We start from the raw sequence: 14,453 nt of genomic DNA, 5'->3' as shown, positions 1-14,453 counted from the left end.
CTAGTTTTAATTTCACTTTCTGGAATCTCTGATATTCCTATTCACTAGCCAAAACAATTGTCCTTACTATAAAATAATGTTTATTCAAGCCGAATCATTTTCTAAATATATGTTCTGACATGATATCATGTTTTAATATATTACTTGAACTAATAAATAAGTTAATAATCGTATTCCTTTTCTCAATACTGATCTAAACGCAAAGTTACAATTCAAATCTTTGCATCCAGATCAAACTTGATATTTTGATTGAACATTAAATGATATTTCTCCATAATCCAATAAAACACTCTCCCGCATAGTGTAAAAGTTGTTTATTTCTTTTAACATCAGTTTTTTGTGAATGCATGAATTTTTATTACACCAATCAAATTTGAGACAATATATATAACTAAAATGCTATATAGTACCGATTGACAACATATTCCATTAGAAACAAAGAGTTTTGCTAATCTTATTGATATTATTAAAACCTTTAATTTGGGTTCTATAATTGATGTCACAGGCTTCCCATATATTGTATATATGATGTGCATTACTGTTTAGGCCTAAATTAAATATGTTATGACAAATTCCCAAATTGTTTTCAAAATTAAATGTATTTTAAAAATGACAATGTAAATACTTTTAAATTCTTATATAAATATATATTTTCCAAGTTAATAGAACAATTGTTGATCTTTTAATAAAATTATAATTTAATTTCTTTTTAATCTGTAACTATATCATGACCAATCATAATATGCCTTATAATATTGAATTTCAATCCTCATTACTCAAATAAGCCATCACTCGGAATGTTTGATTCATTACTCACTCCGTTCTTCCTAAATAGTATAAATAGGATTTGATATGATATTACCATGATATTTTTAGTCATCTCTTGGTAGATATAGTAAATAGGATCTTTAATTTTATAATATTATAATTTTTTCAATATATGATATTATTATATTCAAATCAATTCGTCTCATTCCATAGAGTCATATATCTGTAATTGAATAGACTAGGACAGTTACATTAGTTTGATATCTTAACAACTTTTTTAGATTTCGAATTCAACCTCCGCAATATATTCTACCATGTACCAGTATTATAATGTTATAATACAGGGTTTGGATCTTCATGCATTGTGGTTTTAGAAGCAAAATAAATTTCGACTAATTGCATGATGAAAGTCAATCTCAAGCCTCCAAAATCATGTGTTAGATACTCTAATACCTACATAAGTATATACTATTTTCTCCAAAGAATATCTCTAAGCTAATAGCTGTATTCATTGGTTTTAATGAAAAGTTACGGGCGTGTCAGATTCTATTTACAAAAAACTTAGGGTATCTAATTATTTTTGTCGATATTTTGGAAAAAATGGCATTTTGAAAACACGATAATATCTAAGGTGAATGCGTTTGCATCATTGTTTGATATTGAATTTATACATTAAATTTCATTAAAGTTTATAAAAGTTTATCTGATAAAAAGTATTTATTTTGCTTGGGAAATATGGTATTGAACAATCATTAGATTCTTATGGAAAAGAATGGATAGAAAATAAAGGACATTTGGTGAATTTTTAGACGATTTAAAGTTGATCTGCCTTGACGGCAAATTATTTGAATCGCTCTCAAAATTGAGATTTATTGGTTATATCATTTCAATGGACGAAATGTCAGATCTTTGAAAAATGTCAAACAAATATTACTGCTTATATGATATTAAGTAAAAATGCACCAACTTTGTTATTTCAATTTATGTCAGATTGTCAGAACATGTGAAAATTTAGCGTCAAATCTGATTCAAAATTAACCATTTCATTTTTATAAATGTTCTGTTTCCTTGCATTAGCAGAAGCAAGAAGAGGCAAGCAATTGCACCAATATGGACAAAGATATCCAATGGGCAGGCGTTCACACGATATTCCACGCCGTCACCGTGTTAGCGTAGAAAGCAACTTAGGATTATCTAATTCTTCGTTTGGCCTAAACTTGAGAAACTGGCACACACTTGCAAAACCAGCAATTTACTTATATCCAAAGAAGACAACAGATCTTTCTATTGGTGTTATGCTTCCAAAGGAAGAATTCACAGCTACAGCTCCAGAGTTCACACAGGGAACAATGTGGAATGTTACTGCCAAGCCAAATGGTGAGATCATTCACAATGGCAAGGTTGTCCCATACTTATTCTGGGAATCCTTCTCCAACATGGAAATGAACTTCGAACAAGGCTTCGTTGTCAAGAGAGGACAGGGCAGAAAGTTCCTTGAAAAGATGTTAACAGCTTTCAACTTAAGGATGGGCACTCATTAGGGTGATGAAAAAAATCAAGTCTAGCAAAGTCAATATATTAAAAACAGTAAAGACTATTATATAGCATTATAGTGCACAAGCTCAAATATTTAGTGATGCATTTCTCGAACTTATTTTATTTCTAAGTTAACCTTGAAACATGAATTTTAGTATATCATGAGCATATTTTTTCTAATTTTGCAATACTTATAATATCATACCAGGATTCATGTGGAAGTCTAATATTTGGTATATAATATTCTTACAATAAATGTATTAATTCAATTATATTCAAAATGATGGGTCGCAATTTTTACTGAAATTGCAAATTTAATTTCAACAATGAAATTATTGTTTAAAAAAAATAGCACAACAGCAAGATGGACAATCATATATAGAATTATAATGCTCCATATAATGCTTTGATTTGATGCGTATATAATGTTATTTTTCGAACATCTTTGTAAAAAATTGATTTTTGTAATTTTTGAAAAAATTCGATTTTATTTCGAGATTTCCTCTATAGGTGAAGTATATTGAACAATATTCCTATGGGAGAAAATAATTGTAAGTATGAGTACTTTCATTAATACTATGGGTGCCATGGTTATCGCTCAAACGATCAAGTTATATCTCGATTGCGTAAATTGAAATTTTGCTATTTTCTAAATTCACGGCAACAACATTCTTTTATCCTGATCGTACATCACAATATTTGAATGTGCGACCATTTGTTCAAGAAACCGTCAAGTTATTCTTCATTTTTCATGCCGCGGCGAACAAAAGCAGTTGCAAAGCGTATAAAGAACTTAGTTCAAAGCGCGAAAAATAGGGTAGAGCCATATGTCGTCAACACTGTTGAATTTGTGCTATCTGTATTATTGAGCGGCGCTACATTTTGCCAATCAGAATTTCAATTCATGCTGAATAACATCAAAGTTCCGTCAGAAGCTACATTTCATCGAGTCCAAGAAAAGGTTGGTCGTGTTATCATAGAAGTTGCCAGAGAATCTGTTAATTATTGGAAATCTCGAATGAGAAAATGTTCGGGACTTTTGTTTGACGGTTCTTGGAGTCAGAGAAGAAATGCAATGTTTTGCTATGTACAATTTGTAGAAGAGAAACTCAAAAAAATTGTAGATTGGGAAGTGATATCTAAATCTTTTAAAAATTTCAAAGGTAATTTCAACGGAAAATCAAATGAAATGGAATTTGAAGGCTTAAAAAGAATGCTGAAGCGTTGGAATAATGAAAAACGTGTAAATTTTTTTGTGCATGATGGCGATGTCAAAATTGTTTCTACAATCAAAAATACGTTCAAAGGTATCAGAGAATACAGAGATCCTGGACATTTTCTTAACAATATACAGAAAAAGCTCAAACTGCCAGAATTCAGAATCTTATCTAGCATTTCAAAGAATTTATTGCGTTGGCTTAGGCAACTTCTCAATGACACACATATGTCAATTAAAACAAAGAAGTTTTTATGGTTGAATTCCGCTAAACATTATGCCGGAAATCATAAATTTTGTCCAGATCCTGAAAAATGCAAGATGATTAAACCATGGAAATATGCAAAAAATAAAACTGCTATAAAAACACTTAAAAAATTCCTCGAAGATACCGTAAAAATCTTTGATATGGTAAAAAAGATTCATTCAACTCAAGTAGTTGAATCGATAAACCATATCAAAGCAATGCTTGCTAATAAAAATATTAATTGGCATGCTTCTTGGCCAATTAGGATGGCAGTCACAATATTGCATTTCAATGAAAGTATGTTTGAAACGATTGTAGCAATAAGATACAGGTTAAATTTACCAACAATGCCAGAAATGATGAACAGATATTTCAGAATGTATGATACAACAAAAGATTTAATCAAAGCATTCAAAAATTCAAAGCAAGTTCAAAAAAAGTTTGCGGCATTAAGAGCTATAAAGAGAGGTCTTCAAGCTACCGATGATCGTATTACTCTTAAATCACATAAATAATTATTAAATTTATTTCACCCTCAAAACATCATAATCTTGCACCTTCTTTGAATAAACACTTTCACCTTCTATTTTTAATTAATGTTTTTTAATTGTCCAAAATTTTTAGATTATATAAGATATAATTTTTTATAAAAGTATTATTTTCTAAAAGATAAGTATATATTCTTAATCACAAAACCTAGCATTTTATCATATCTATATATCAGCTTCCTAAATATAATACTCATATAGTTAGTATGATTTTAATGTTTTTGAACATGAAACGAAAATATGATTACAATCATATAACATAATGGAGTTATTGATATAACTTATATACATGATACATTAAGAAGTCTTCTAACAATATAGATATAGTTGTAGATTCCTATGATTCCTTTTATATTGTGAGATAATAACATTTTTATGCTGTCAGGAGCCTATGAGTGCCCATCCTTAAATGACAAGGAGAAGTTCGATTTCATGGCTTACTGGCTCCCAACATTCAACAAGATTGGTGATGCATTCGTTTCATTCCAATTATCAAACTATTGCCACAGAGTTCCACTCTTCTCCAATGTTGAACCAGACACAATCATCCGCGTTTTCATGGCTATCAAGCGTCTTTCAAAGGAGGATTTGAAGAAGCCAACACAGACAATCCCACACTTAGAACGCAAGGGCTTCACAGTTGTCGAATGGGGTGGCTCTCATGTCCACACAAGCAGAGGCCAGACAAGAGGCAACCTTCTTCAGTAAACATTGATATTTTGGTCCAAATTTGATATGAACTAAAAATATAAGAATATCATTGTTTTAATTCATAACTTTTTTTTACATAAACATTTTCACAGAGAGGTATACAAATTGACACCCATATATTCCCTGGATGCAAACATCACAAGTTCCCACCGTAGCCTGTATACAGAGAGGGATTAATAATGTAATATCAAAATTAAACTTGTTTTCATATTGTAAGCGCCTAGTCTTTAAAATTTGAGAGAACTCAGATATGTTTTCATGCAAAAATTTGATTTTGAGTTTGAAATAAAAATAATAAAAAATAATTTTACAAACATATTATTAGTGAGACTTAAACTTCCTAATAACTTCCAATGATGGACCAAAAATCGTTTTCCTTACTTCAGCTTCGAACACGGAAATATCCATTCCGAGAGTTGAGCCATTTTCCTCCAAATAAGAGGTCTGAGCAGCTGTAGAAATTAGGTTGGCTATGTATTTCACATCTGGTTTGTAAAGAGCTGCTTGGAGGACACGATGATGCTCAGATGGCGGAGCGGAGTCACAGAATCTGAAAAAGTAGAAGCAGACGAACTCTAGGCGATTCTTGTTATCTGTTTCTATCGAATTCAGGAATTCCAGACCAGTATCTGAAATATCAGTATGATATGAAAGGAAAAGCTTCTTGTAAGTGTTATATTGATCATGGTACTGGGCTATATGGAAGCTTACAAGGCATAATGCAATGGAAAATACCAAATCTGTTTGGAATTGTGAGTAAAATAATATGAAATTAATAGAATCGGCCAAGAGTCTTACATTTATATCAGGAAGCTCTTCAATGAGTTCCTTGATAGTTATCTCAAGCATTTGAGGATGGAAAAGATCATCATTGATTTTAAGGAAAGATTCAATGATATACTTACGGGAATCATCGGCGCTCTCATTGAGATAATGTGTACGACTCGTTGTTGGGTAATTGGCCAAATTCGTGAATTGCGGATGAAGAAATTTAATTTGAATGGCTTCCCTTATCTCATCCGTCTTTATTGACTCAATCAGGGATGCTGTATTATATATAAGTGGGTTCTGGAGGTCTTGGATGATCTGTTCTGCGAAATCAGAAGGTAATGAGCCTTTTGTATGCGTCCTTTGGAGTTTTTCCATCATATTAACGATGGCGTAGTAGTTACTCGATGTAGGTGTTGGTTCGCCAAGGATATTGCTTTGTGTTGTCAATTGACAAATTTGTAAAATTCTTTGGACAGAAATTAGGATAATGAAAAAGACAACATCCAAAATAATAAGTAATATCCAAATAAATGACGATCCGCCGTCATCTTCAACGAAATCGCTGATGCATAACAGAGAAATAATTTCCCATTCGTCATCGTTCGTCAGAGACACAGATAACGAAGAAGCGTAGTAGGATAAATTAGTACCATCAACATTGGCTTTGTAGGAGTAGCCTTTTTTGTAATTTGAGTTAGTTGTGGCTGCTTTCCAATATGTTTGGGATAAACTGTAGATATTCGGCAAGTAGTAGGCGTATTCGCTTTCGTTGATTTTAGTTCTGTCAAGAGCGATGATTTCATCTGAAGAAACAAAGGCCAAATGCGAATGATTTGATGGAAGCATTGAATTGATCAGATCGGAAATTTCGGACGTTCTATATCGAGTACTGATCGCTCCATAAAAACTTTTGTTGATGTAGAGTGGGCAAGCGCCTAAAAAGTAGTTGGAATTTACAATTGGCTCATTCCAATGAGTTAAAATGGTGAATGCGGCTTTATTTGACTTAATCAGAGCATACCAGGCAAAATTGATAAGATTTATGTTTTCATAATAAAATCCGTTTTCGCTCGGGTATCCTGTGATATTGGTGAGGTTCCAATAATTTAATGGTATACTCTCGGTATCAGAAGTACCATTAGCGTAATAAATCGTTGACTTCTGGTTTCTGTAAAAGTAATATTGTCCTGTTCGTGAAGCGAATTCAAAGTTGTCGATTGATGGATCTGTAGCTAATTCACCTTCTTTGAATAACTCAAATATTAGTTCTGGTACCGTTATGTTTGTTAAATTTTGAGTTAAATAAGGATAAATTTCAGAAATCAATTCCGAAAGAAATAGCGAAGTTTCCGTATTATACCGGATGATTAATGAAATTTCGGTCGATAGAGGTTGAGAAATATTTTTAGCTAAATTAACAGTTACGTTTCGATAATTTGTCCGAAGAAGATACTGACTGATGATCAGGATGAGAAGAGTGATTATAATGAAGCATCCAGCAGTAACAAACTTGACAATTCGAGACCGACTCTCAACAAAATAATGTTCAATACCGGAAGAGTTTCTTTTTGAAGCGAAATATGCATGTGGCTGTAATAAGTGACTGTTGGGCATCAATTGAGTAGCTTCCGACCGGGTACGCTGACAGCGTTTCCGGGGGAAGAGGCTAAACTCGAGAACCTGCAACAGAAATTTTCAAAATCAACAAATCTCTCTGAACTGCAATTTGAAGTTTAAATATATAAAAATATTATTGTTTAAAGATATGGAGTTATTTAATTGATAACTCTCAGATTTCTTTTCATATTTTTTTACATTGACGGCTGCATGGCATTCAAAAAATAGAGGGTGTCCAACCAAAATAACCTTAAAATGAATTTTACCTTTTTGAGTTTTTCTTCATATTCAGAGGAAGTAGAGAAAAGTTTAAACGGTAAATACATGCGAATGCATATCAGCATTATGCTCGAGCTGGATTTGTATATTTTTCTTTTCGTAATTTGAATAAATTCGAAAAATACTGATTTATAAAATTATAATAAGAATTATAATTTACATTAAATATCTGATAAAATAATAAAATAAAAATGATGATTTTTTGAATCAAAAAATTGAACGATGATTTTTTCAAATTATTATATTTATTGTAAATAACGACAACTGAAGGTGAGATATTGAATATTCATGATTGGGAATAAATGTTCAATTTTGAGATTGAGTTGAGATATCATATTAAAAATTGATTTAAAAGGTTAACATATAGCTTAATGATATGTAATATATACATATTATGAGATATGCATATTTAAAAGGGGTATGATCGTTGAAAATGGTATGATTCCTATTTTAATCGGTAGGAAAATATTATGAAATTAAATAATTAAAAGAATTTCAAATAACTTCTATGTGTGGTATTAAAAGTATCAATATATAGCAAATATAGTAATTAAGGTTTAAAGAAAACAGGGGACAAATTAAACATCTTATATTAATAATAAATTGAGAGCATGTCAATATCTCATAGTTCAATTGGTTTTCTGGTAAAAATGGATCGGTAAAGGTTGCAAGTTTGATTGTGATCAGCGTTTTTTTTAATTTTGAACGATAATAAGATTGTGAATAATAGATAATAGCAACCAAAACATAGTTCGAAAATTTACCTAAAATGATAGAGTATGGTAGGAAGTACATACCCAGGTATCTAAAATATCACCTAAAAGCGCTCTTAATTTATGCCAATTGGCATAATAAAGCTACAATTAGAATGCTGACATGATGAAGAATCATTATGAATCATAATTGGCCAGTATGATACAAGATTTAAGAAATCTTAGAGATTATCTGATTTCATGAAACACAGTGATTACTAAGTTTCAGACTTTGAAATTTTAACATGTTGATATGGGTACATAGGATTTATGATTCCAGTCATTTATTTAAAAAATTAGGAATAAGAATTAATATGATGTGAGTAACATTGGTAATAAATGCTTAATTACTAATATATTATTTCTTGGTAGAAATTAAATGTTTTGGTGGCATTTATAGAAGTTAAGCTGAGAATCAAAAATGCAAAATTTAATTTATTTTCGTGTATCTATATGGGTACACTAAGTTATTGATGTATATATGAAAGAATCATGAAAATGAATTGTGAATCTCAATATTAGTTGTGTAATGCTGCGTCATATTTTGAATTCAAAATATCCATAATGTTGATAAATGTATTTTAAGATAATACATAAAATTAAGCTTGAAAAAAGATATCGAAATGTAATTTTCAATAGATTCAAAGTTTGGCATATATTTTGATTTTAACTATTGATATATTTATCGAACATCTATAGTAATAGAATGCAGAACTAACTAAATATAATCAATAAAAAAATATGAGTTGAAGTAATATTCTAAGAGATATATGTGATGTTACCAATATGACATGATATTAGAAAACTGATTTAATGGCGATGTGAGACTAAATATTATATGATAATGAGTAGGGAAAAAATATTAATATGAATTTCTTGAATTGAATGTATTTGAATGTGTGGTTGAGGATAAATTATTGATATATATATTGGAATATTAACTAGAAATAAGAATAGGAAAGATTGTTAATGAATAATATGAGATTAAAGGAAAATATATTGTTTTAATGGATGAGTGTTGAGGCTCAATATATCTGAAGATTATATATGAGAAAGAATTAAATAAACTATGAAATGAGAGAAAATATAACAAAAATGTATATGAATTATAATAGTATTTAAGAATGAAGATGCGTTATTTATTGATCTGTAACGATGATAGAGGAATGATAAAAGAAAGATATAATGAAAAAAAAAGTTTATTAAGGGTCCACTGTAAAAATTGAAAGTCTCTCAAAATTGAGAGGCAATTTGCAAATAATCGTTATCGTCATTTTTCGAAAATCCACTTTTCCTAGTGTTCTGATTAATATTATGTGAATACAACAATGAAGCATATGTTTCAATAAGATGGTAATATATTCTATCACTTCAAATCTCATAAAAATTGCAAAATCAGTGAATTTTATAAGAACATGATTTTTTCGAATTTTTTCGCTTTTGGATGCGTGTTTTGAAAAATAGATATTTTCGAATTTTAATTTTATCTTAAGTATAAGTTTTATATTAGGAATTTTTTTGACCTATTTCCAATCATTAATTCCAATGTTTTTCAAGGAATTTAATTGAGAAGAAATTAGGAATTTCGCTTTAATGCCATTACAAACTAATATTATGATGCATAATATATATATTTATTGAGGCTAATGCCGGGACATCTTGCATTTAAAAAAAATTCAAAGAATTGACAATTGGATAGCACAAATTTAATTCCCTGGACAAAGTATTATTGTTTATATATTCAAACCATTATCCTTAGTTTAGATATGTTGGCCAAAAATTTTCGTGTTATTTTTTGTGTTTAAGCATAAATTATGTATTTACTTATGAAAAATAAGCATTTTATTCATTATCATAAAGATATACCATAACAATTGATAAATTTTTTTTAAAAAAATTGTGTATTTTAGTGGGTATTATTCTGGATAATGCCAATTTTTACAAGATTTAATATTAACCATATCAATAGCCGACTCAATGTAAAAATTTAGATATTATTTTTTCATTAATCAAACTTTGATAAATTTTAGTATAATGAACGATTTTGTTTCGTGTATGATACAGAAATGAAAAGCTTAATTAATATCATTTTACATTTTTTAAAGGATGTTAGAGTACATCTACATTAAAAAATCAGATTTGAACTGCGATACTGCATCAAATTGATGCATATCTGATAAGGATCTCAAAAGAGTAAAGTTAATTTTGTTGTGTTTTTTTAAGTTTTGGGCCTTAGTAAAACACCATCTCGAGCAATATTTTTGGGACGACGATAGACCTTATTTGGCCTTACAGTGGACCCTTAAAGCATGTTGGGGACAGTTTATAAAATTTTAGGTCATTTTATATAGTAGTTAATTATGGAGTCTTCGGGTAATTATAAACTTTTGTTATAATAGAATTATAATTGGAAATTTTGACCGACAAGAGTGTGTTATGCACTCTTGTCGGTCAAAGTTTTGCAATCACACTCTGATTGCAAAATATTATGCCATTCCGGGAGACATGCATTGGCAATGTCTCCCACAATGACACATTGCGACCGACAAGAGTGCATAACACACTCTTGTCGGTCAAAGTTTTGCAATCACACTCTGATTGCAAAATATTATGCCATTCCGGGAGACATGCATTGGCAATGTCTCCCACAATGACACATTGCGACCGACAAGAGTGCATAACACACTCTTGTCGGTCAAAGTTTTGCAATCACACTCTGATTGCAAAATATTATGCCATTCCGGGAGACATGCATTGGCAATGTCTCCCACAATGACACATTGCGACCGACAAGAGTGCATAACACACTCTTGTCGGTCAAAGTTTTGCAATCACACTCTGATTGCAAAATATTATGCCATTCCGGGAGACATGCATTGGCAATGTCTCCCACAATGACACATTGCGACCGACAAGAGTGCATAACACACTCTTGTCGGTCAAAGTTTTGCAATCACACTCTGATTGCAAAATATTATGCCATTCCGGGAGACATGCATTGGCAATGTCTCCCACAATGACACATTGCGACCGACAAGAGTGCATAACACACTCTTGTCGGTCAAAGTTTTGCAATCACACTCTGATTGCAAAATATTATGCCATTCCGGGAGACATGCATTGGCAATGTCTCCCAGAATGACACATTGCGACCGACAAGAGTGCATAACACACTCTTGTCGGTCAAAGTTTTGCAATCACACTCTGATTGCAAAATATTATGCCATTCCGGGAGACATGCATTGGCAATGTCTCCCAGAATGACACATTGCGACCGACAAGAGTGCATAACACACTCTTGTCGGTCAAAGTTTTGCAATCACACTCTGATTGCAAAATATTATGCCATTCCGGGAGACATGCATTGGCAATGTCTCCCACAATGACACATTGCGACCGACAAGAGTGCATAACACACTCTTGTCGGTCAAAGTTTTGCAATCACACTCTGATTGCAAAATATTATGCCATTCCGGGAGACATGCATTGGCAATGTCTCCCACAATGACACATTGCGACCGACAAGAGTGCATAACACACTCTTGTCGGTCAAAGTTTTGCAATCACACTCTGATTGCAAAATATTATGCCATTCCGGGAGACATGCATTGGCAATGTCTCCCACAATGACACATTGCGACCGACAAGAGTGCATAACACACTCTTGTCGGTCAAAGTTTTGCAATCACACTCTGATTGCAAAATATTATGCCATTCCGGGAGACATGCATTGGCAATGTCTCCCACAATGACACATTGCGACCGACAAGAGTGCATAACACACTCTTGTCGGTCAAAGTTTTGCAATCACACTCTGATTGCAAAATATTATGCCATTCCGGGAGACATGCATTGGCAATGTCTCCCACAATGACACATTGCGACCGACAAGAGTGCATAACACACTCTTGTCGGTCAAAGTTTTGCAATCACACTCTGATTGCAAAATATTATGCCATTCCGGGAGACATGCATTGGCAATGTCTCAATGACACATTGCGACCGACAAGAGTGCATAACACACTCTTGTCGGTCAAAGTTTTGCAATCACACTCTGATTGCAAAATATTATGCCATTCCGGGAGACATGCATTGGCAATGTCTCCCACAATGACACATTGCGACCGACAAGAGTGCATAACACACTCTTGTCGGTCAAAGTTTTGCAATCACACTCTGATTGCAAAATATTATGCCATTCCGGGAGACATGCATTGGCAATGTCTCCCACAATGACACATTGCGACCGACAAGAGTGCATAACACACTCTTGTCGGTCAAAGTTTTGCAATCACACTCTGATTGCAAAATATTATGCCATTCCGGGAGACATGCATTGGCAATGTCTCCCACAATGACACATTGCGACCGACAAGAGTGCATAACACACTCTTGTCGGTCAAAGTTTTGCAATCACACTCTGATTGCAAAATATTATGCCATTCCGGGAGACATGCATTGGCAATGTCTCCCACAATGACACATTGCGACCGACAAGAGTGCATAACACACTCTTGTCGGTCAAAGTTTTGCAATCACACTCTGATTGCAAAATATTATGCCATTCCGGGAGACATGCATTGGCAATGTCTCCCACAATGACACATTGCGACCGACAAGAGTGCATAACACACTCTTGTCGGTCAAAGTTTTGCAATCACACTCTGATTGCAAAATATTATGCCATTCGGGAGACATGCATTGGCAATGTCTCCCACAATGACACATTGCGACCGACAAGAGTGCATAACACACTCTTGTCGGTCAAAGTTTTGCAATCACACTCTGATTGCAAAATATTATGCCATTCCGGGAGACATGCATTGGCAATGTCTCCCATAATGACAAATTTCGAACTACTTATTTGCATAAAATACTATTTTCTTTCAAATTTCTGAACTTCATTTTTTTAATATAATAATATTGTATTAACCATTATATTTTCTATATCTATCTTACTTTTACAATGATGTTCTCAATGAAATCTATTGTATCATATCTCAAATACTCTCAAACAAAATCTTTTAAGATCATCAAAGGATCCACTTGATTTACATCTTTTTTGTACAATGAATGCTAAATACCGACATAAGAATCTTCAATATTTTATATTATTTGTCAAATATCTTAAATCTGAGATTGATTTATCCATGATTATTCTAATATTTTTAAAATCATTCTAATTCTTTAATTATTCATTAATTCATATATATATTTGTTAATTTTCTTGATATATCAAACAATCAAAATTGGGAGAAAAAAAATAATTAGATGAGATTTGAACCTGATACCTCTCTTTGTAGGTGCAAAAACCTTTCCGTTACACCACATATTTTATTTCTGCAATTCATATTGACGTTCCTATTAGATTTTAATTTGTGTTTCCCCCTTCTAAAATCCATCATCATGCTAAATTACTCATTTTGCTTTAATTGACCAAATCGCAAATTATATAATTCTAACATTTCCATAAAAATCTCCCATATTCATTATTTACTTTTTTAATTTTCTTCTTTTACTATTACATTTCTTTAAATTTTTCAAATATTTTCAAAAAAATAAATTTTTTCCTCATATAATTTTATATCTCAAAATTGAACATTTTATATTACTAGTGAATACAATAGTATTGACCTAGACACCATCCCCATATCATATACCAAATTTGGAGCCAAAATCATCGTTAAATCTTTGGTTGGACACCCTCTCAAAAAATCGGGATAAAATTTACAATTTCATTTAATTTTAATTAGTGAAGTTTAAAGTTGCTTCTAATCCTTAATCAAACTTGTTTATGCAATAAAAATCGTTTAGCTTTATTTTGTGAATAAAATTATTTCAAAGATTGAAAATCAAGCTCTGAGCTTTTGTCCTTGCCGTTGTATGTGCATAACTATACTAAAACTTTTCTCTATATCAATAAATTTACTATATTATTGAGATATTCTTGGGAATATGACCTTCAATTTCAAATAGTTTAATGTTTACCCTGGATATTATATAGCTGA

The 14,453-nt window shown here is 31.8% G+C and overlaps 2 protein-coding genes across 2 annotated transcripts, besides 2 other annotated features; one reads left to right on the top strand and one right to left on the bottom strand.

The window, feature by feature from the left end:
- Positions 1 to 2,292: 2,292 nt before the first annotated feature.
- Positions 2,293 to 4,720: a mobile genetic element.
- TVAGG3_0954500 (uncharacterized protein) lies at positions 3,842 to 4,282 on the top strand (the record flags this gene model as incomplete). Its single annotated transcript, XM_051253313.1, has 1 exon — positions 3,842 to 4,282. The coding sequence occupies one exon, from the start codon at positions 3,842 to 3,844 to the stop codon at positions 4,280 to 4,282; it is 441 nt and encodes a 146-aa protein (XP_051078887.1).
- A 507-nt stretch (positions 4,721 to 5,227) lies between the features above and the next one.
- TVAGG3_0954480 (uncharacterized protein) lies at positions 5,228 to 7,493 on the bottom strand (the record flags this gene model as incomplete). The annotated part of the gene is made up of 1 exon (XM_001308546.2): positions 5,348 to 7,411. One exon carries the CDS (start codon positions 7,409 to 7,411, stop codon positions 5,348 to 5,350), a length of 2,064 nt encoding a protein of 687 aa, XP_001308547.1.
- A 2,158-nt stretch (positions 7,494 to 9,651) lies between these two features.
- Positions 9,652 to 10,746: a mobile genetic element.
- Between the last annotated feature and the right edge of the window lie 3,707 nt (positions 10,747 to 14,453).

The sequence above is a fragment of the Trichomonas vaginalis genome, chromosome I, assembly GCF_026262505.1.
Source record: "Trichomonas vaginalis G3 chromosome I, whole genome shotgun sequence".
NCBI lineage: Eukaryota > Parabasalia > Trichomonadida > Trichomonadidae > Trichomonas > Trichomonas vaginalis.
This window is presented reverse-complemented; position numbering and strand designations above follow the sequence as displayed.